This window comes from Felis catus, chromosome B2 (assembly GCF_018350175.1).
Source record: "Felis catus isolate Fca126 chromosome B2, F.catus_Fca126_mat1.0, whole genome shotgun sequence".
Lineage (NCBI taxonomy): Eukaryota > Metazoa > Chordata > Mammalia > Carnivora > Felidae > Felis > Felis catus.
Window position 1 is genome coordinate 7,788,339 of NC_058372.1, and position 21,204 is coordinate 7,809,542.

At 47.2% G+C, this 21,204-nt stretch overlaps 1 protein-coding gene across 1 annotated transcript; it reads left to right on the forward strand.

The window, feature by feature from the left end:
- The first annotated feature begins 2,891 nt into the window (after positions 1-2,891).
- LOC109500086 lies at positions 2,892-5,271 on the forward strand. The gene is made up of 3 exons (XM_045058425.1): positions 2,892-3,383; positions 3,680-3,872; positions 5,056-5,271. The coding sequence occupies exons 1-3, from the start codon at positions 2,892-2,894 to the stop codon at positions 5,088-5,090; spliced, it is 720 nt and encodes a 239-aa protein (XP_044914360.1). The 3' UTR covers positions 5,091-5,271.
- The last annotated feature ends 15,933 nt before the right edge of the window (positions 5,272-21,204 follow it).

Below are 21,204 nucleotides of genomic sequence, written 5' to 3' on the forward strand. Positions count from 1 at the left end.
TGGATCATAAATAAAATAGGACACGTGCTTATTGGACCCAGCATTGTTATATAACTTTCCTTAGTGACTTTATAACCCACATCCATTATGTGTGCTAACGTTGGAGAACACACTGTAAAATTAGTAAAGTTCCATCAGAAGTACCCAAATCATCATTCCAAATGAAATGAACCTACAAAAACCAGTTCAACACGAGGAAATCCAAAGTCATAAATCACTTTGATCAGGCAACAGCTAGACAATTCTCTAATGGCAGAAGCACCAGCCCAAAAACAAATGCGTGTAGAGTATTTTAAAAAAGCAACGTACCTGCTTTGAGGCAGAGAATTCCCAGTGATCAAATTGTAGTAATCCACATAGGGAAGGCATCGTCAAAAAGCCTATCATCCTAAAGTTCAAGTAACTCCAAATGAAGAAGTTTGAAAACTTTCCATCCAGGAATAACTTGATGCTGTATTGGTACTTCCATAATGTTCACTGATAGAAAGATCCAGTAAGAACAATGCAGTATGGATGTCAATGCCCTGAATGATGCTTTCTAGATGCTGATGATAATAACTGCACCTATACAATTGAAATTAACTAATGTTAGTTTCCAAGTCATTCTACCTACTCAGTTTCTTTAAAAAAAAAAAAAAAAAAAAGTAACCGCAGCCGTAATAGATTTCATATACAAAGTGTTGGCACTTAAATCATTTCTAGCTGCAAGTTTTAAATAATGGATATTCTATACAATACTATGCAAAATCATAACTTTGAGAAGTTACAATAGACTGTGTTCGGGTGTTTCCTCCAGCTATTAGCAGCCTACTCAGTTTGATGTTTCATTTGTCACGTCAAACCGAAAAGAAAAGGCGGGTAAGTCCCAGGGTGTGAGGAAAACCTCCAACTCAGGGGTGGGGACAGGAGAGGAAAGTGGAGAAGGTGATAAGTTACCTTGGTATTTGGAAGGATCCCATAACACATACCTGAAGATAATGACCTAAATTTGCATTGTTGAATTCCAGAAGCCTGCTCCACCCATTCCTAATATCTGAGCGCATCCTAACAGCTAGCAGACACATCTGCCCACTTGCAACAAACTCCCAACGTTGTCCCTAAATGTCTACTCACCAAGGGACGGGACAGATAAACAACTTTTGTGGGGAAGTGGGATCGCGCTGAAGGAAATCTCAGAGTAATCAGAGGTGTTTACTAGCTGTAGAGTAGTCACCTCCCTCGAGCAGGAACCAACCTAGAAAGGCTGCAAAGTGCAGCTACTTGGGAGAGAAGTCAGGGAGCCTCCCTTTGCTTATAAATAATACAGAGGGAATCGGGCTGTGCGTCCACCCCGCAGAAGCAGCCACAGCCGTCCTTGTTTTGGGCGGGCGTGGCAGACAGAAACAAAAGGTTAAAACACAAAAGGCTGGGCGGACTGCTGGGTCTGAGGAGCTTTGGGGGGGGGGGGCTCCTGTTCCCCTTTCTATTCAAACACAATGAAATGGGGGCGGGGGGGGTAAATTGGAGAGATGATAGTGGCTGGATCTCAGGGACTGCATAGGTTATTCCGGGTGGGTCGTGGAACTGGAAAGGGCAGTCAGGATGGCCGACTCTTAACTAGTGGTCCAAGCCCCATCCCTCCATCCCTGTATCTCTGACAGTGGGAACCTGTGGCTTCCTCCACCCTACCCCAGCCCCGAAGAAAACTTTCTGAACTCTTACCTGTTTGCTCTAGACCCCCTTGGCCACCAACTCAAGAGTCCACTCCCCTGCAACCCACACCTCTTCTGCATTCTATTGTTGCAGCTTTCCTATTGTGCGTTGGAACTGCACAGCGCTCCGCAGACAATTAACTTATAAGCCCCCCCCCCCCAACCTCCTTGTCTCTTTCTTTTCCAAGACCCAAGTCAGGGCGGCGTTGGGCGGTGGGGAGGAGGGAGACTGGACGTGTCCCCATGCATTTCAGCAAGTTTACTCCGTTTGTGCGCAACTGGGAGAAAGCGAGGCAATGTCCCCCTTAGATACCCTTGCTCCCATCTCCACCCACCCCCTCAGCTTCTCCTGTTAATGAGAAGTGCCTGTCTGGCTGCTGCCTATTAAAAATCAACAAATAAAACAATTCTGTGCAAGTTCGCTAAAGAACAAAAGAGAAGGGAACAGAGAAAGGAGGTACAACTTACCAGCCAAACTTCGCCACCGGACTACGCCTCCGTCCTCGGAAGGGCGGGGAGCCGGGCGAGTTTGGGGGGGGGGGGGGGTGGCGGGTGGTAAACAAGACAACAATTTCCACTCACCTTCGTCCCCACCTCGTCGCACTGCCAAGGGACATTTCCCTTGCTGCAGTCCGCGAGGCGCTCGGACACTTTTGTGTGTGGCCCGACAGCGGAGAAAGTCGCGGCGGCAAAGTTGCGAGAGGGAGAGATACCCGGGCGTCCGGGGGAGAGGGGAGGAGAGAGTTCATCAGAGTTCCCCCTTTTGTTCCAAGTCCCGGAGCAGACAAAGAGGCGGCGAGCGGCGGCAGGTTTCTCCCTCTCACCCCTTCTTCCTCTCTCCCTCCCCTCCCCTCCCCTCCCCGCCCCCTCCCTCTCCCCGCATCTCCCGCCCGGCTCGGGAACCTCCAAGGCGGCCGGGGCGGCTGCGTCCCCAGTTCCACGCAACTCTGTCCCGACCCTCTCCTCCCGCGACCTCGCTGGAAACTTTCCCCCCGGGAGACGCCGGGCCCGGGCCCCTCCCGCCCACCACCCTTTTATCCCCCGCCTTCCCGGCGCGCACGAGTCTACGGGGGGGAAAATCTCCAAAATCATTGTTTCCGGGGGACGCACCTCTTTGTTCGCACTTTCCCTGCCAATCAGTGTGAACAATCCACTTGGCATCGAGTTTCTGTCAGTTTTCCCGGCGTCCCGGGAGACGAGATGCAAAGGGTAGGGGGTCAACCCCGTGAGATAAAGGCATTTACGCAATCGGAGGTGGGGCGCACCCCAGGCTTCTCCATCCCGGTTCCTCTACTCGGATTCACGGTCCTGCACCCAACACTCCCCGACAATTCCAAGGGGGTCCCCAAGCGTTTGTTGTTTGTTTTTTTTAACCTCGCCTGCCCCACCCGCCCACCCCAGCGCTGTCCCTTAGGAGAGCCCTCTAATCCGCAGGACAAAGCCAGCTCGGGGTGCCCCCGGAGCCTCCACCCTTCGGGGTTACCTGTTGCTGCAGGCGCTGCACAACTCGGTCCAGGGACCCGGAGGGCGGGTTCCCACCTGGAGCATCGCGCCCACTTCCCAGACCCCGAACTTCCCCAACCTCAAAGCGCGACGGCGGGACTCTCGGGACGGCCGTGCTCCCCTAGACCCTGGAGCCCCGCGCTCCCCACCGGCTCCCTTCCCTCCTGCACAAGCTTCCTCGTCCCGAAGGTCAGGCTCGGGGGCCCTCGCCGCCTCCCCATCCTCTAGACCCCCTGGCGCGGCTTGTACCGTCCGAGCATCCCCTCTCTGCGTCCCCTCACCCGTTGCCTTGCCCCCGGCAATTCAGGTGTCTCGGGCCCGGCGCAATTGCAGACCCGTCCTCAGGCCCTTTACCAGTCGTCCCCCGGCCTCCAGAACCGGGGACCCCCTCCTCACCTCGCCCCATCCCTAGACCCTCAATCCCCACCACGGGCCGCCGCACTGGCTCTCTGGGGGACTCTGAGCAGCGCTAATTTTTCTTCTAGGTTTCACTAGAATTGAAGAGGAGGAAAGCCGAGAGGTGGGGGAAATGGGAGAGGATGGGGGGCCGCGTGGGGAAGCAGTTTCTGGGGCGAAGGAACAAGCCCCAAACATTCCAAAGCCGACACCCGCTCGTCTGGAGGCATCCGGCCCGTCGCGCACCTTTCCTCCCCCACCCCAGACGTGGGGTCTGGGCGGGTAGGTGAAGTTTGGGGGGATGGAAGGAGGTTTGGGGACTTGGGCGCAGGGTCGCCGTGGGGCTAGGGGCGAGGGGCCGCCCGAAGGAGGGCGCCGGGAGCCAAGAGCCCCTGCTGGGGCCGGAATGCCGCGGCTGGCGTCCCGGTGCCCGCCCGGCGACTCCTCGCCAGGTCTTTCCCCCGGAGCAGAACAAAGCCGCCGCGAGGAGCGCCTGTCCTCGCCTCCCCGCGTCCGCACCCCGCCCCGGGCTGCGCCTGCACGCGGCTCTCGGAAACTTTGCAACAACTTCCCCCAGAGTTAGCGCGCGCGGCGCGGGGGTCGGAGGCAGAAACGGGGACGGTCGCACCCGGGGGGGGGGGGGGCGAGAGATGCCCTCCCCCTCGTCCTCTCCGGGACGGCGAGCGCGGCCGCGAGGTCGCAGCCCCGCGCGCTCGGCTGCCCACGGGGCCCGGGCGGCAGGAGCACGCGTCGTGCCCGGCTGCCTGGGGAGAACGAAACGAGTGTGTGCAGCCGGGGTGCGGGCAGCGCTGGGCCGCGGGGTTCCCAGCCAGGAGGCGGCACGCGGAGAAGCGGGCGCGGGGAAGGCGCCGGGCGGCGGCGTCAGGCCGGGGGGACGGGAGCGAGCGCCAGGGTGACTTCCCGCGCGCCCCGTCCCGCCCGGGGAGCCCAGCGGGCAGCCGCGAGGCCTCCCCACCTGCGGGCAGCGCGGGCACCTGTGCGCCCCGCTCACGCAGCCCCGCGCCCCGGGGGCCGCCGCTCGCCTGCTCCCAGCCCAGAAGCCTCGTCTTCGGTCGGGAATCCCCAACGCACCGCAGCTTCGCCCCCAACCCCCACCCCTCCCTGGCTCCTGCCCGGCACGTTTTTCCTCTTTGTTTAATTACGATGACTTCCAGAATTCTCTTTTTAGAAGTCTACCCCACCCCACCCCCACCCCCATCCCCAGACAAACCCTTACTTTTCGCTATCATCAGGGAGCTGCTTGGAAAATAATGAAAAGTCAGGCCTTGGAGACCATTCTCTTCCGCGGCCTTTCCGAAATACTTGTCGTAGGGTAGATCAACTAAGATATTCTGGAACTTCCAAAGACCACCCAACCCCCCAACTTACTGTTACAGTTGTACTCGTTGAACCTATTAAAACATGACCAATCCTTTGAAAATACCTGTTTCTCCCTTTTCTCCAGGACTGCGGGATAAAGGCTGGGTGAAAAGTCAGTAAGGCCTTGGGAAGGCCTTCTCCCTGCTTCAGGAAACACTGCTGTCAGCTCTTGGAGTTACTTCTCTTTCCCAACCTGCTTTGGAACCGGGGGATTTCTCCAGACAATTTTGGTCCTTAACAGGTCAGAGCTCCCCCATCCCAACAATAAAGCCCACACCTGGGCCACACTGTGTATGCCCTAGCCACTGCTACCTTTGAAAAAGGTGCTGTTCTTTTCTCATATGCCACCACATTTAAATGTTTTTAATGTTTACTTAGTTTTGAGAGAGAGAGTACGTGCAAGCGTGAGCGGGGGAGGGACAGAGAGAGAGAGAGGGGGACGGAGGCTCTGAAGCGGGCCCTGTGCTGTCAGCAGAGAGCCCTGTGCGGTTCACACTCAGGAGCTATGAGGTCATGACCTGAGTCAAAGCCGGTAGCTAAACCGAAGAGCCATCCAGGTGCCCCTAATATATTTTTTAAGTTAATTAGCATTGGCGCATCTGGGTGGCTCAGTCGGTTAAGCATCCCACTTCGGCTCAGGTCACGATCTTAGGCCCGTGGGCTCAAGCCCCCGTCGGGCTCTGTGCTGACAGCTCAGAGCCTGGAGCCTGCTTCGGAGTCTGTGTCGCCCTCTCTCTCTCCCCCTCCCCCGCGTGCACGCTCACTTGCATGCACGCACTCTCTCTGTCTCTCTCAGAAACAAACGTTTAAAAAAATTAATTAGTGTCTAGGGTTAAAGATGGATAGATGTCTCAGCAAATGGGCTTAGAAACTCAAGTATCCTTAGGGAGCCTGGGTGGCACAGTTAACCTCTGACTCTTGGTCTCAGGTCATGATCTCATGGTTCATGAGTTCCAGCCCCACGACAGGCTCTGTGCTGACAGTGGAGAGCCTGCTGGGGATTCTCTCTCTCTCTCTCTCTCTCTCTCTCTCTCTCTCTCTCTCTCTCTCTCTCTCCCCGCCCCCCTCCCCGGCCTCTCCCTCCCAAAAAAACAAAAACTTAAAAGAAATTCAAGTATCCTCTGCTCTGGCAGTGTTGGAGCTCCATTTGGGGCCACCCCTATGTCACCGGCTTCCCATTAGCAGGCCAATGGCATCTTTCTGCAATTCTCTCCCTTCTCCACTTCTTCATTGAAGAGGTTCCACGGGCTGCCAGACCCCACTTTGCCAGTGCGGGTGGACAGGCCAAGAATTGTGCCAGGCAGCTAACGCCGCTCGGACTGGTCCTCGGGGAATCAGGGCATCGGTATAAAAATTCCCCAGCTTCCTCACGTGGAGAGGTAGGACTATACTCAGTTGTATCCTACACTGTCTCCCTGAGATCCCCAACTTTGAACTTTGGCTGCCCACAGCAGTAACCAGTTGGAAACTGACGTTGGCTTCCTTCCTTCCTTGTCTCTCCCTGCCAGTAATTTCTGGGTTCACATCCCAGATCAACTCCAGTACTTGTCCTTGAATCCTGGTCTCAGAATTAGCCTCTGCAAGAACCCCATCTACCAAGCGTCTCCCATATGTGCTTTCCAACGGGTAGGATGTGTTCTTTCTGGAGAACCTTCGTTCTGATACAAGATCAGATTTTCCCTGAATGGAGGTTATTTCAGTAATGAAAAAGGTTTATCTAGTTCATTTTTTATGTAATAGTTTCAAATTAGATATTCTACTGAATAAAGTATAGAAGCAGCGATATGTAGAATCGTATCTCACGTGTGAAATGTTTGTACAGAGGTTCATAAGAAAAGGAGTTCTTTAAGTCTAATGCCAGCAGACAGCAGTGCAATAGGAAAGACTATTAGAACCACTTTTTTTTAAGTTTATTCATTAATGTTGAGAGAGAGAGAGAGAGAGAGAGAATGAGAGAGTTTGAGTGGGGGAGGGGCAGAGAACGATGAAAGACAGAGAGAGAGAATCCCAAACAGGCTCCACACTTCCAGCTCAGAGCCCTAAGCGAGGCTTGAACCCATGAACCGTGAGATCATGACCTGAGCCAAAACCAAGAGTTAGATGCTTAACTGACTGAGCCACCCAGGGGCCCCTACGAATCACTTTTTTTTTTTTTTAAAGTACACGTAACATTGGATGACCATGAAGGAGACTGATAAACACATACCATGTTATGTCTCGGTGTGACCTAGTCAGTAACACGTCCAGTGAGAAACCCTGTGGAATTTTCCAGCAAACTTCTCACAGCATAAATTGGCCAACTACTGCAACACATTTTTAAAAATTATATATTAAACTTTATTCCCATCCTGGCCACCATCATGAATAAGTCATTAAGTGTTCACATAATTATAAGCCCAAATGCCGTTCCTCGATCCAGAACTTTCTTCTTCTTATGTGGTTATCACCTCTATTTTTCTTTCTTTTTTCTTACTTTTTGTTGTTTTATAGTAAGCTCAAAGAAAAAATGAAGTAACTTCTATGCCCTATGTGGGGCTTGAACTTAGACCCCTGAAATCAAGAGTCACATGTCCTACTAACTGAGCCAGCCAGGTGTCCCTCACTGCTATTTCTCTTAAGATTTCACCATGGGAGTCCTTAAATGCTGTTCACCAAATTTTTGTTATCTTCCCTTTGGACACATGTAGGAATGAAATTTCCCGCTCTGCGTGAATCAGATGTGGCCATGTGATTTGTTCTGGCCAATGAAATGTGAGCAGAAATTATACTCCTCTCTTCGGGGGGTTGTTTGTTTTTTTAAGAAAAGAAGACCTTTTATAATTTTTTTTTAACGTTTATTTATTTTTGAGAGAGAGAGAGAGAGACAGAGCGTGAGCGGGGGAGGGGCAGAGAGAGACAGAGACACAGAATCCCAAGCAAGCTCCAGGCTCCGAGCTGTCAGCACAGAGCCCGACACAGGGCTCAAACTCACGAACCGCAAGATCATGACCTGAGCGGAAGTCGGATGCCCAACCGACTGAGCCACCCAGGCGCCCCCGGGTGTTAAGCTTTAACAGCCAGTTCGTGATTGCACATGTGCCTTTTCCATTTGCTACAATTCGAGATAGGGTTGCTGGTTTAGTCTGAGTACCAGAGTGTGCCCCTCAGCCAAGCCTCAGTGGTCATTTTGTACAAGCAAAATATAACCCTCTCTTCTCATAAACCACTGAGATTTTAGGGTTGCTTGTAATCACAGCACAGCCAGGCTGACTATTAATTGTTCAGATACTCAATTATCTTTACACCTCTGGTTTCCTTATGGGTTTTACATCTTAGGAAGTGTATACAGTAGCTCACATGAATTTCCCATAGTGTTTTCTATCTGGACTATCAGTTTACTGGTACTGTGTTGGGTAAATAATTCTCTTTATGAAAGATTAGCTTACCTTCTTGTTAAAAAAAAAAAAAAGCCAACCAAGAAATTCCTAAGAATGGGGCAGGATTTTGTGGAACCTGATACGCTTCATGTTTGCATCTGCCCACAGAAAGAGTGAACTCTCCCCAGTCATTGTCGTTGGCTTACCAACTTTCAGGGACTCATGAACCAGCACTGTAAACTCACTGAGTCTTTTTCATACTGTGTTTTAAATTAAATTTCTTCGGACAGGTCATTTCACCTTTGGTACAGTTTTAATGATTTTATTTACCTAATAAAACTGAGAAGTCGTCACCTACTCCATGGGGTTGTTACAGGGATTAAATGAGATAGTAATTTAAAGTCCTTAAGCTGGGGGCTACACATAATACTGGCCACATTCAATTTCAAGCACTTTATAGTTTGCCTGACTATGGTCAGAAACATCGTTAAGGGCACTTGCTTGTTCTGAAACGTCTTTCGTCTTCTCGATATCCAAACAATAATCCAAACAATATCCAAACAATAATCGCTGTATTGCAAAATGTTTTAAGACTAGCAGCCCATCTTTTTCTTTCACCAGAAGACATCAGAAGAGTTGAAATCCCATTTTATTTCTTCAAAAAAAATTTTTTTTTAATTTTAAGTAAATTTCATGCAACACATGGGACTCAAACTCACGACCCCGAGATCAAGAGTCGCTTGTTCTACTGACTGAGCCAGCCAGGCACGCCTGCTATCCTAATTTATTTGCAAGGCCTCCCAATTATTGAGTTTACTTGTACTCTTCTTGTTACTAATGTTCTTGTTTGCAATCATTTCCATCTTCTAGGGCAAAATCTCATCTCCATAGCCTACCATATAAGGTCCTCTGCAGGCCTCCCTTCCTTCTCAATCTATATTTTCCATCAACTGACTCACCCTGTACACTCTGATAATACTAACCTGCTTAAGCAATGCTGTCTGAGACACACATGGTTTTACTCATGCACCTTTTTCCTATTTCTAATTCTTACTCACCTTTCAGATTCTTCTACGCCATCATCTCCCATAGGAAGTCCTTCCAGAACCCCCAGGTTGGACTAAGTGTCCCTCTTCAGCTTATCTCCATCCTCTAAGGAGGTAGTGGCATTTTTTACTAAGAATGTGAATTTTGGGGGCACCTGGGTGGCTCACTGGGTTGAACATCCAACCCTTGGTTTCAGCTCAGGTCATGATTCCAGGGTCATGGGATCGAGTCCTGAGTTCCACACTCCTCTGAGCATGGAGCCTGCTTGAGATTCTCTCTCTCTCTCTCTCTCTCTCTCTCTCTCTCTCTCTCTGGCCTCTCCCCCACTGGAGCAACTGCTCTTTCTCTCTCTCTAAAAAAAAAAAAAGTGTGAATTTTCGGGGACACCTGCCTGGCTTCGTCAGTAGAGCATATGACTCTTGATCTCAGGGTTGTAAATTCAAGCCCGACGCTTGGGTGTAGAGATTACTCTGCAGATAAAATAAAATAAAATCTGAAAAACAAAAAAACAAATGTGAATTTTGGAATCATCAGTTTGGTGTATCTCACCTGACTCTGCCACTCTCTGCCTCTGTGACCACGATCGAGTTACTTGGCCTTTTTTACCTCTGTTTCCACGGGTGAAATAATTTAACCCTACTGACATCATGGGATTATATAAATAAAATGCCATCAAAAATGGAAAGTGATTCACATGTAAGCCTGAGAATAAAAACAGTGGGCATTGATTGAGTGCTCATTACTTCTAGTAGATGTAAAGAAAGTTAAAGTCGTAAAAGGTAGATGGTAAAATTCATTTTGATTCTCAGCTTTTCTTCTCAGGTGAAAAGGTCTGGAACTTCCAGAAATAATCTACCTTACGTATGATGGGCAATGAAAACAAAAGCTACCCAAACTCTCAAGACATTGCTAGAGGCTCCTGGCTGGTCAGTGGGAAGAACATGGGACTCTTGATCTCAGGGTTGTGAGTTTGGGTGAGCCCCCATGTTGGGTGTAGTGGTTACTTTAGAAAATAAATAACTTAGGGGCGCCTGGGTGGCTCGGTCAGTTGAGTGTCCGACTCTTGATTGCAGCTCAGGTCTTGAACCCAGGATGGTGAGATGGAACCCTGTGTCAGGTTCTTTGCTAAGAATGGAGCCTGCTTGAGATTCACTCTCTCTCTCTCTCTCTCTTTCTCTCTCTCTCTCTCTCTCTGTCCCTCCCGTCTGCCCATGCGCTTTCTCTCTCTAAAACAAAAAATAATAATAAATAAATAAACATTAAAAAAAAAAGAGACAGATTGCTGTGCTATAGAACTTATCCCAGAGGGGTGCCTTGGTGGCTCAGTCGGTTCAGCGTTGGACTTTGGCTCAGGTAATGATCTCACCGTTCGTCAGTTCGAGCCCCACATCCAGCTGGATACTAATAGCACAGAGCCTGCTTCAGATCCCCTGTCTCCCTCTCTGCCCCTCCCCCACTTACGTGCCCCCCCCCAAAATAAATAAAACATTAAAAAAAAAAAGGAATTATAGCACAAACCAGATTTCCTGATCAACAGTGCTCCCGTCTTTCTGTCAATATGTATGAGTTCTGGGAGACTGCTGGAAGGTTCAGACAGAGCAAGGAGTCTAATGTATCTCAACCAGGCCACAGTGAATGTTAAGAAAATCTCTCTGCTTTCTGTACTGCACGAGACTAAATACTATAAACTAATTTCCCGTTTTCCTCATAAGATTGTTTTAAAGGTTTTTGGCCAACTTGAATATACACACTTTTAGATCACATGTCTGCTTGTTTAATGTGGTAGCATGTTTTAGTTACATTAATAAATTTAGAAATAAGAATTTAGAAATATTTCTCTTTTTTTCATCACCCACAGTTCATGAAACAATTTTGTTCCCTTTTCACACACACCTCTGTCATCCCCATAGCCATCATGATTCATTTATCTCCCTTTCTGAGCCCATCGTCTTTATTTCTATTTAAATTGTTTAAAGCATAGCTCTTGTGTAAATTAAAAAAAAAATTTTTTAATGTTTACTTATTTTTGAGAGACAGAGAGACAGAGAGACAGACAGACCGTGAGCCCGGGAGGGGCAGAGAGAGAGGGAGACACAGAATCCGAAGCAGGCTCCAGGCTCCGAGCTGTCAGCACAGAACCGGATGTGGGGCTCGAACTCACAAAACGCAAGATCATGACCTGGGCTGAAGTCAGATGCTCCGCTGACTGACCCCCCCCCCACCCGGGCACCCCTAAAACATAGCTCTTTTTGAGACGCCTGACTAGGTCAGTCGGTGGAGCGTGATATTCTTGATCTCAGGATTGTGGGTTCAAGTTGGGTGTAGAGCTTACTTAAAAATATATTTTAATATATATATATATATTAAAAAAAAATAAAACAGCTCTTTCTGAGCACATGATACTAACATTGGAAACTTCATCCTATTTCACAAATAGTCATTCACATAACATTAGCAAAATTATTCAGCCTTCTACAGACGTGTAGCTGAGCAAGCCACAACATAACACTCGCTTTGCCTTGGAGCGATCTGTTTATAAAGACAGCAAAACTCGATCATGATGAGATCATGTCTCTAGGAACAAATTATTAAAAAAAATAATAAGTCTACATAAAATAGTTTGAGCCTCCTTTACGTCTAGTTAGTTAGGTGACCTCAAGATGCATTTGAAACTAGCTCGAGGCCCAGAGATTGAGGGTAATAAGGTTCCCCTTCCCCGCGCGTGCAATTTGTTATTCAAAGTAAAGCGAGAAATGGAGAGATTGTATCATAAGGACCTTTGTGTAAGGGAAATTCCTTTTCTGAAGGGTAGGTTAGGTGGAAATGTCTTACCCTACATTTAGAAATATAATATAAATCTGTCTTGTCGCATGTGTCCCATGCAGCATTTTTCCATATTCGTGCAAGAGCGATCCCAACAATTCCACCCTCAGACAATCCATCAGTGTCTGCTTACAGTTCTTTTTTTTTTTAAGTGTTTATTCATTTTTGAAAGAGAGAGTGGGAGAGGGGCAAAGAGAAAGGGAGACAGAGCATCCTTTGCACTTGCTAATACATTACAACTCCTAGAGCGCCTGGGTGGCTCGGTCCGTGGAGCATGGGTGTTGGCTCAGGTCATGACCTCGCGGTTCATGAGTTCAAGCCTCACGTCGGGTTCTGCGCTGACAGTGCAGGGATTCTCTGCTTGGGATTCTCTGTCTCCCTCTCTCTCTGCCCCTCCTCCTCCCCCCCCAAATAAATAAATAAACATTTAAAAAAAAAGCCTCCTTACTTTCTTTCCATCTGAACCAAGGATCATTTCCATGCCATTATTATAGAAAATTCTAAATCTGCACATTTTTATTTTATTTTAAGATTTTATTCTTAAATAATCTCTACACCCAGCATGGGGGCTCAAACTTACAACCTGAGACCAAGAGTCACATGCTCTACTGACTGAGCCAGGTTTTTTTTTCTTTCTTTCTTTTTTTTTTTTTTTTTTTTTGAGAAAAAGAGAGAGTGTATGCATTCATGCATGCAGGGAAGGGGCACAGGGGGGAGAGACGGACTCTCACACAGGCTCCTTACCCAGCTCGGAGCCCAAAGCCGGGCTCAATGCGGGGCTTGATCTCAGGACCCTGAGATGATGATGCTCTGAGCAGAAATCGAGAGTCGGACACTTAACCGACTGAGCCACCCAGGTGTCCCTTGAAAACACACTTAAACATTTCCCTTTGTTGAGGTGTATTTCTTTGCCTTCTCCGCACCTTTGCCCAACCTGTATTTGCTGTTATAATGTATGCTTCCCGGTGGCATGAGGTTTCCATCCATCGTAGAGTTTCTCTGAAGCCCTCTGCATTAATGAGGTGGGTGGTACCTTTTGGGATACAAGTACATCACAACTTCTGATTACAGCGCATGTTCCTGGATGATTACCCAATGCATAAAGCAGCTCCTTCAGGCTAACGTGATTATGCCACCGCAGTATCTTTAACTGCGGGGGAAAAAACTTGATGCTGTTCCATGTTAAATGGCATAACTTTTGGGTTTAATTCCTGATTTTCTGTTTCATAACATTTAATCCTTTATATCTAACTTAGATAAAATCTTCAACCCAAAGGCAACAGACTTTAATAGAAATGGTCTTACCTGTTTTCTTTGGAATTTGCAATATTTTTCTGCTCCCAAATTCATGCAACTTTGCCACTGTTTTTTATTTCCCGTGGAAATACTTATCTGCAGTGATGACAACCTTACACAAGAAGAGAACTGATTCATATTTTGCTTTGTGGAGAGAGGCATTATTAGACTTTCTCCTCTAGACTAAAAAAAAAAAAAATTAAAAAGTTGCGGGGGCGGGGCTGGGTGGTTCAGTCGGTTGAGCGTCAGACTCTCCATCTTGGCTCAGGTCATGATCTCACCGTTCGTGAGTTTGAGCCCCGCGCTGGGCTTGCTGCTGTCAGCGTGGAGCCTGCTTGGGAATCTTTCTCTCCCTCTCTCTCTGCCCCTTCCCTGCTCATTCGCTCTGTCTCTGTCTCTCTCTCTCTCAAAATATAGAAATGTTAAAAAAAAAAATCAAGGTTATCCAAGTCAAAGAAGCTTCTCAGAGAGACATTTCTATTATAGCTTTGACTCAATCCAGGAAGCCTATCACTAACAGACACAATTAAAAAGTATGAGGGATAAACAAGGTGGCTTCTTCCCCAGCCACTGACTTTCTCTGCCATGCTTTCTATTATATCGTCCTGTATATCAATGGTAACGCTCACTACACTCTCAATGGTAACCCTGATATACCAATGTATACCATTGGTAACACTAATTACATTCTCTCTACTGTGATTGGGAATAGGTGGTCTTTTACTTATTTTTTTTAAGTAAGTTCTATGCCCAATGTGGGGCATGAACTCACAGAACCCAAGATCGAGAGTCTCATGTTCTACTGACTGAGCCAGCCAAGTGCCCCTTCTTCTCTTCTCTCTTTTAAATTTGAATGGGGTATCACCTACTGTAGACTGGTAGGCTCACTCAGTGTGTTTTGTTTGTTTGTTTGTTTGTTTGTTTTTTGAGACAGAGACAGCAGGAACAGGGAAGGGGCGGAGAGAGGGGGAGACACAGAATCCGAAGCAGGCTCCAGGCTCAGCACTGTCAACACAGACCCTGATGTGGGGCTTGAACCCACCAGACATGAGATCATGACCTGAGCAGAAGGTCATGAGCAGAAGTCGAACACTTAACCGACTAAGCTACCCAGGTTCCCACTCAATCTTTTTTTTTTTAATGTTTATTTATTTGTTTTGAGGGAGAGAGAGAAAGAGAGAGAGGAAGGGACAGCACAAGTGGGGGAGGGGCAGAGAGAGACAGAGACAGAGGCAGAGACAGAGACAGAATCCCGCAGGCTCCTGGCTGTGCCTCAAGATCATGACCTGAGCAGAAACCAATAGTTGGACTTGGACGCTCAACCGACTGAGCCACCCAGGCGCCCCATATACACTCAGCCTTGATATTCGTTTTTCATTCCTGTTTAGGTTCCTTCATAAGAGATTTCCTTCAGTTTTGCCGTAGTTTCTTCTCCCATTGATTATTTAGTTTGCTTTTTATCTGTAAGCAAGCTCCGCCTTCCTAAAAAGGGCTGGAGACAGACCCCTGGATCCAGAGCCCAGGCAGGAACTCTGAGAACAGCCCTTCCCACCCTGTGAGAGGAACCATTTGGCACCCATAACAACCCGTGACAGTTGGCCTCATTAATGGCTGCCTGTAGCCTCCACAGCACAGACCTTGTCTGTAGGGAACAATGCTAGGGCCATCATCCTATTTAAACGAGGGCAAAGAGGCAACCATTTGTTCTTCTCCTCCAGAGCCAGCAATTTTTCCCTATAATAAATGACTTCATTCTACAGCTGGAGTTACAGAGGTTAAATTTACAGCTAAGTACAATCCTTTACTCGTTACAGCACCTTCCAGAGGGTTCTCTCATTTATTAGCAAAAATACCACTTTGAGTCAGCAGTGAAGGTGGCATGTGCTCATACAAAATTACTAAGAATAAGGGTGAGAGTCTGAGGTAGAGAAATGTAAATTAAAAACAAGTTTGTTTATGTTTATTTTTGAGAGAGGGTGCGCGCATGCACGCATGTGAGCGGGGGAGGGGCAGAGGGAGGGGGGGTCAGAGGATCTGAAGCGGGCTCTGCTCAGACTGCAAAGAGCCCGACGCGGGGCTTGAACTCACAGACCATGGGATCATGACCTGAGCCAAAGATGGATGCTTAACCAACTGAGCCACCCAGGCGCCCTGGGAAAAATATGAATTATTAAACTAAAAGTATTTCTGTATATTTTTTCTCCTATACTTAAAATGACACAATAAGACATTTAGCACTAGTTTTTGGTGTTTCCTTCCATGCCCAGTTTCTTCCCAAGAATCAATCCTCGGTCCTCTTCTCTTTTTGCTCTCCACCTGCCTACCCATGCTGACTCTATCCCCTATGGGTTCCCCTATCCCTGTATCTCCGGCCCACATCACGCCTCCCTGAAGCAAACGCCTATAAATCCAACCGTTCAGCGGACGTTTTCCCCCACAATGCCCCACGGATACCTCATATTTAACGTATCTTTTTTTTTTTTTGTAAGTTTACTTATTTATTTTGAGACAGAGCTCGCGCACAAAAGCAAGGGAGGGGCAGAGAGAAGGAGAGACGGGATCCCAAGCAGACTCGGCGCTGCTGGCCCAGAGTCAAACTCTCATGACCTGAGCTGAAATCAAGAGTCAGACACTTATGTGACCGAGCCACCCAGGCGCCCCTGTACTTAACATGTCGTAAACTGATTTTACCTACTGTGTCTGAAAATCAGCAAATCTCCCCCACAGTCCTCATCCTCCCTAGCGGTATTACCATCTTACCCGTTGTGATGGTTTAATTTTGTGTCAACCTGACTGGGCGAAGGGATGTCCAGATAGCCGATAACAACATCATTTCCGGAGAAGTCTGGCGACGTTTCTGGGCAGAGATTAGCATTCGAATAGGTAAACGAAGTAAAGAAGATGGCCCTCTCCAAGGTAGGTGGGCATCATCCAATATACGGAGAGCCTGCATCAAACCGAAAGGCAGAGGAACCGCGAATGTGCGTTCTGCAGAGCTGGGACATCATCTTCTTCTGCCCTCAGACATCGATGCTCCTGGACCTCAGGACTTTGGATTCAGGTCGAATGAACACAACTGGCTTTCTTGGTTCTCTCGCCTGCAGTCAGCAGAGCATGAGACTTCTTGCTGGCTCGTGTGATTATGGAGGCTGTGAAGACATATATATATGGCAGGATTCTCCAGAGCAACAGAACCCATAGGACATCTAGATCTATCTGTTTCTCTAGAGATCCCTGACTAATACACTGATAAAGGAAGCAACAGCAAAAACATGTTGGAGTTAACCAGTGTTCTTCTTCTCCATCTCACCCTCTGCCTAAACCCCTCCACTGTCACAAGGAACTGCCAATTTTATTTCCTCAGCATCTCTAATATCCTTCCCCTCCTGCCCCTTGGCTACTATTCAACTTATGCCCTCATCAGCTTTTAACTGAACAACTCTAACAGTCTCTGGGAGGGACTGAATATTTGTGTCTCCCCCAAATTCATATGTTGAGGACCTAAGCCCCAGGGTGGCTGTATTTGGAGATGGAACCGTTAAGGAAGTTATTAAGGTTGGATGAGGTCATGGGTGGGGGGGGGGTCCCTGATCTGATAGGGTTAGTGTCCTTATTATAGGAAGACACATCAGAGAGCTCTCACCCCCTCCTTCTCCACATGCACACGGAGGAAAGGCCGTGTGAGGACACAGAGGGAAGGGGGCCATCTGCAAGGCATGGGGAGAATCCTCACCGGGATTGCAACTGGCCAGTGCCTTGATCTAGGGCTTACAGCCTTCAGAACTGGAAGAAGACACGTTCTGCTGTTTAAGCTCCCCCACGCCTCGCCTTAGTGTGTTATTTTGTTATGGCAGCTGAGCTAAGAGAGTCTCCAAACTGGTATCTGCTTTATCACCCCAGCACCATGTTGAAGCACTGTTCCCCCCGTAACTTTTATGAAAATGCCATTTTGACCCCATTACTCCTTTCCTTAGTAAAATAGAAATTTATCGATGGTTCCCTCCATTGCCAGAGTTTAAAGCCAGGTTCCTCTGTGATCTGGCCTTATCCACCTCCCTCATACCAGGTCCTGCTGTCTCTCCTCCCCCTCTCCCCACACATACACATCTCCCTCTGTAGCTCCCTGGCTAGACCTCTCCTGTGCTCTTCTCCCTCTGCATTACCCCTACCCTCTACCCATCCCCCAGGCCTAGGACTAGCAAAGATCTATTCTTTAACTTGGGTTTCCTTCTTATTGGAGTCTCCCTTCAGCTTGTAAGGAACTGAAGACTTGCCATGCTTCATACAACCATTGTATTTATTATTTTTTTTAATTAAGTAAGCTTTACAGCCAGTGTGGAGCTTGAACTCATGACCCCGAGATGGACAGTCACATGCTCTGCCGACTGAGCCAGCCACACAACCCACAACTGTTGTGCTCAATGGACATCTCTATTCCAACAGTACACACAGCCTAGGTTTTTATACACGTCTTCCCCACCGGGTCATGTGCCTCACGTATCATCGTATTCCTGGCACACAACAGGCACTCAGTGCTTCTGAAATCAGAAGAAAGATGCAGACAAGCCGGGGGGTGGGGGGTGGGTGGGGGGCTGGATATCAGGACAGTATTTTCCCTCCTACTGCATCCAACATATGACCTTATCTCATCTCTGTTGACTTTGATCTTGCCAAAATTATCTCATCAATCCATCAAGGTGTTTTTGGCACTTATGTCTAATATGATGGACTCGCCAGTCCCAATTCTGTGCTTCCAGCTGAGTCATCGATTTCATAAAGGGATTCATACGTCCTGGTGGGAGCCCAGAGGAAGGATATTAAACATCTCCCTCTTCTTTGGTATCAATTCATTTTCTAATTGCTCTTACATTTCACCTGTTTACTTGTCCATGTAATTCTACTGCTATCCAATTCACTCGAACTTTTTTTTTTCTAAACCATATTTGCCTGAGGGAAAACCTGGTCCCCGGAACATCCCACCCCGTATGCTGTGCTTTAATAGGCAAGGTTATTGCTTCTTCTACTCCCTTCCTTACGGACTCTGATACACATCAGTATTTAACCTGCATCCCCTTGGGATTTGGTAAAGTTTACTATAACCGCTTTAAGCATATTTTATATGCTTTGAAATTGAATTTGAGCTCAAATTGTATTCCATTGCCATTATTTTTACTGCATATGAAATTGAGACTCCAGAACAGAGTCTCACAAGACCCCTTGTAGAGTGTGCCTTGGTATTATACCACTGGCCTCTACTAAAGGACATCAAAGAACCAGAGACATGAAAGTCAGTTTTGTGTCTATTGTAGCAAAGTTGCCAAGGACATTTTTCACTATTTCATACCATGTACTCTTTACGTAAATCTACGGGAAAAATGTCTCCCAGGTTTTCAGGTCAGAAAAGTACTTTTGCTTTAATCTCGTGCCTAAATCCTGTAATTAAGCAGATTCCCTCATTGCTTTGTTCCCCAGAATGTTCCTGGGAAATGCTGCTCTTCTGTAGTGCCTTCTCAAGGTGAAAAGGTAAATGTGTTTGTGTAATCTTACCCCTTGCTTTATTAAGTTAGTCTTTCTACCCTTATTTTCTACCCAACAAAGTTACTTTAAAAAAAATCAGTTTTTGGGCGCCTGGGTGGCTCAGTCGGTTAAGTGTCTGACATCAGCTCAGGTCATGATCTCACGGTTTGTGAGTTGGAGCCTGTCAGCACAGAGCCTGCTTGGGATCTGCCTCTCCCCAGCTCACATGCCTGCAATCTCTCTCTTTCAATCTCTCTCTCTCTCTCTCTCTCAAAAAGAAATAAACATTTTTTAAAAATTAGTTTTATGTCTTTGCATATATGTAAAACGTAACACATGAATGAGGGCATAAATATGTATTTTTTAAGATTTTATTTTTAAGTAATCTCTACACCAAACATGGGGCTTGAACTTACAACTCCAAGATCAAGAGTCCCATGCTACACCAAGTGAGCCAGCCGGGCACCCCAGAGCATAAAATAATTTTGCCCCTTTTTACAAATATGAAATTTGAATGCCCTGATAAGGCGATAAGTTTAGGTAAAGGTGCTTTAGGGCTGATTAAGCCTATGATACCTAGCATTTCAGACTAACCTTTTGCATTTGCTGGCTAGAATCACAAGCACAGACTGGTTGACAATTATTTTGATCCAACATTTGTATTAAATTCTTTTTGCATTCAGGTTTTGATGATATAATTCCAAAACATTTGGGTAGAAAGTAAAAGTTTCAGCTACCTTGGTGTGGGTCATTTTTATCTCTGCTTGTTTCCAGAGAAGGCAAACATTCAAAAATTCATAAGGGGCACCTGGCTGGCTCAGTCTGTTAAGCATCCAACTCTTGATTTTGGCTCAGGTCATGATCTCTTGGTTTGTGGGATCGAGCCCCTGCGTCAGGCTCTGCGCTGACAGCACGGAGCCTGCCTGGATTCTGTCTCCCTCTCTCTCTGATCCTCCCTGCCCACCCCCCCCCCAAATAAATGAACATTCAAAAACATTCAAAAAATAAAAAACAAACATTCGCACATAAGTTTTAGTGTCAGTGTCTGCGAAAGGAAAGTCAGAATGCCACATATCCAAAGAAGGTTAACTCAGGACCCAGGAGACCCAGGTTCCAGTCTTGCTTATACTAAGACCACAGTGAGGCCTTAGCCTCTCCACACTTCCATTTCCTCAAACCCCTGAGACAAAGGTAATGCCTCCTGGGTTCTGCAGATCAATTGAGATAATAGATGTCAAAGCCCGTGCGTATTACAAAGTGCTCTACCATTATTAGAGAATGGCTCTCTGCGAGTCTGAAAGCATCTCATTATACACAACAATACTTTATATACAAAGCTTCTGACTTCTCTTAAGCGGTGCAGGTCAGAGGAAGCATCAACAAACATCACAAGTCAAAAAAAAAAAAAAGAAAAGAAGTGCAGTGCCTTAGCATTTTAGCCATAAAAAAAAGGAAGAGAGGTGGTTTCCCAGACAACACTGCCCCCCCATTCAACCAGCCAACTTCTACTTTTTTTTTTGGGTCGTGCTTCTTAATGAATTTATTTTTATTGTGATAAAACATGCCATTTTAGCCATTTGAAGCGTACAAGTCAGGGGGCATTAAAAACAGTCACATTGTTATACAACTGTCACCGCTCTTTCCAGAACATTTGCATCACCCCAGACAGAAACTCTGTACTCATTACACACTAATTCCCCATTCAACCCCCATTTTTAAATTAAAAAAAATTTTTTTAATGTTTATTTTATTTTTGAGAGAGAGAGAGCACAAATCGGGGAGGGGCAGAGACACACACACACACACACACACACACACACACACACACACAGAATCCGAAGCAGGCTCCAGGCTCTGAGCTGTTAGCACAGAGCCCGATGCGGGGCTTGAACTCACAAACTGTGAAATCATGACCTGAGCCGAAATCAAGAGTTGGACACTTAACTGACTGAGCCACCCAGGGGCCTCTGTAATGTCTCAATTTTAAAAAAATGGTTTTGTTTTTTTTCTTCTTGCTTTGATGTTCGGACATAAGAATGTAGCATCAGAATTCAGCGCTGAGTTCGGCCTGTTGATAGGTTATAATCTCATGGTCTTGCCTCCCAGCACCCCCAGGCAGGCCCTGGCCTTGTTGTTTCCGGGGTGAAACTCTCTTTTTGACCAGGTTCCGTCCACTCTGAAGTATATGTGACCTG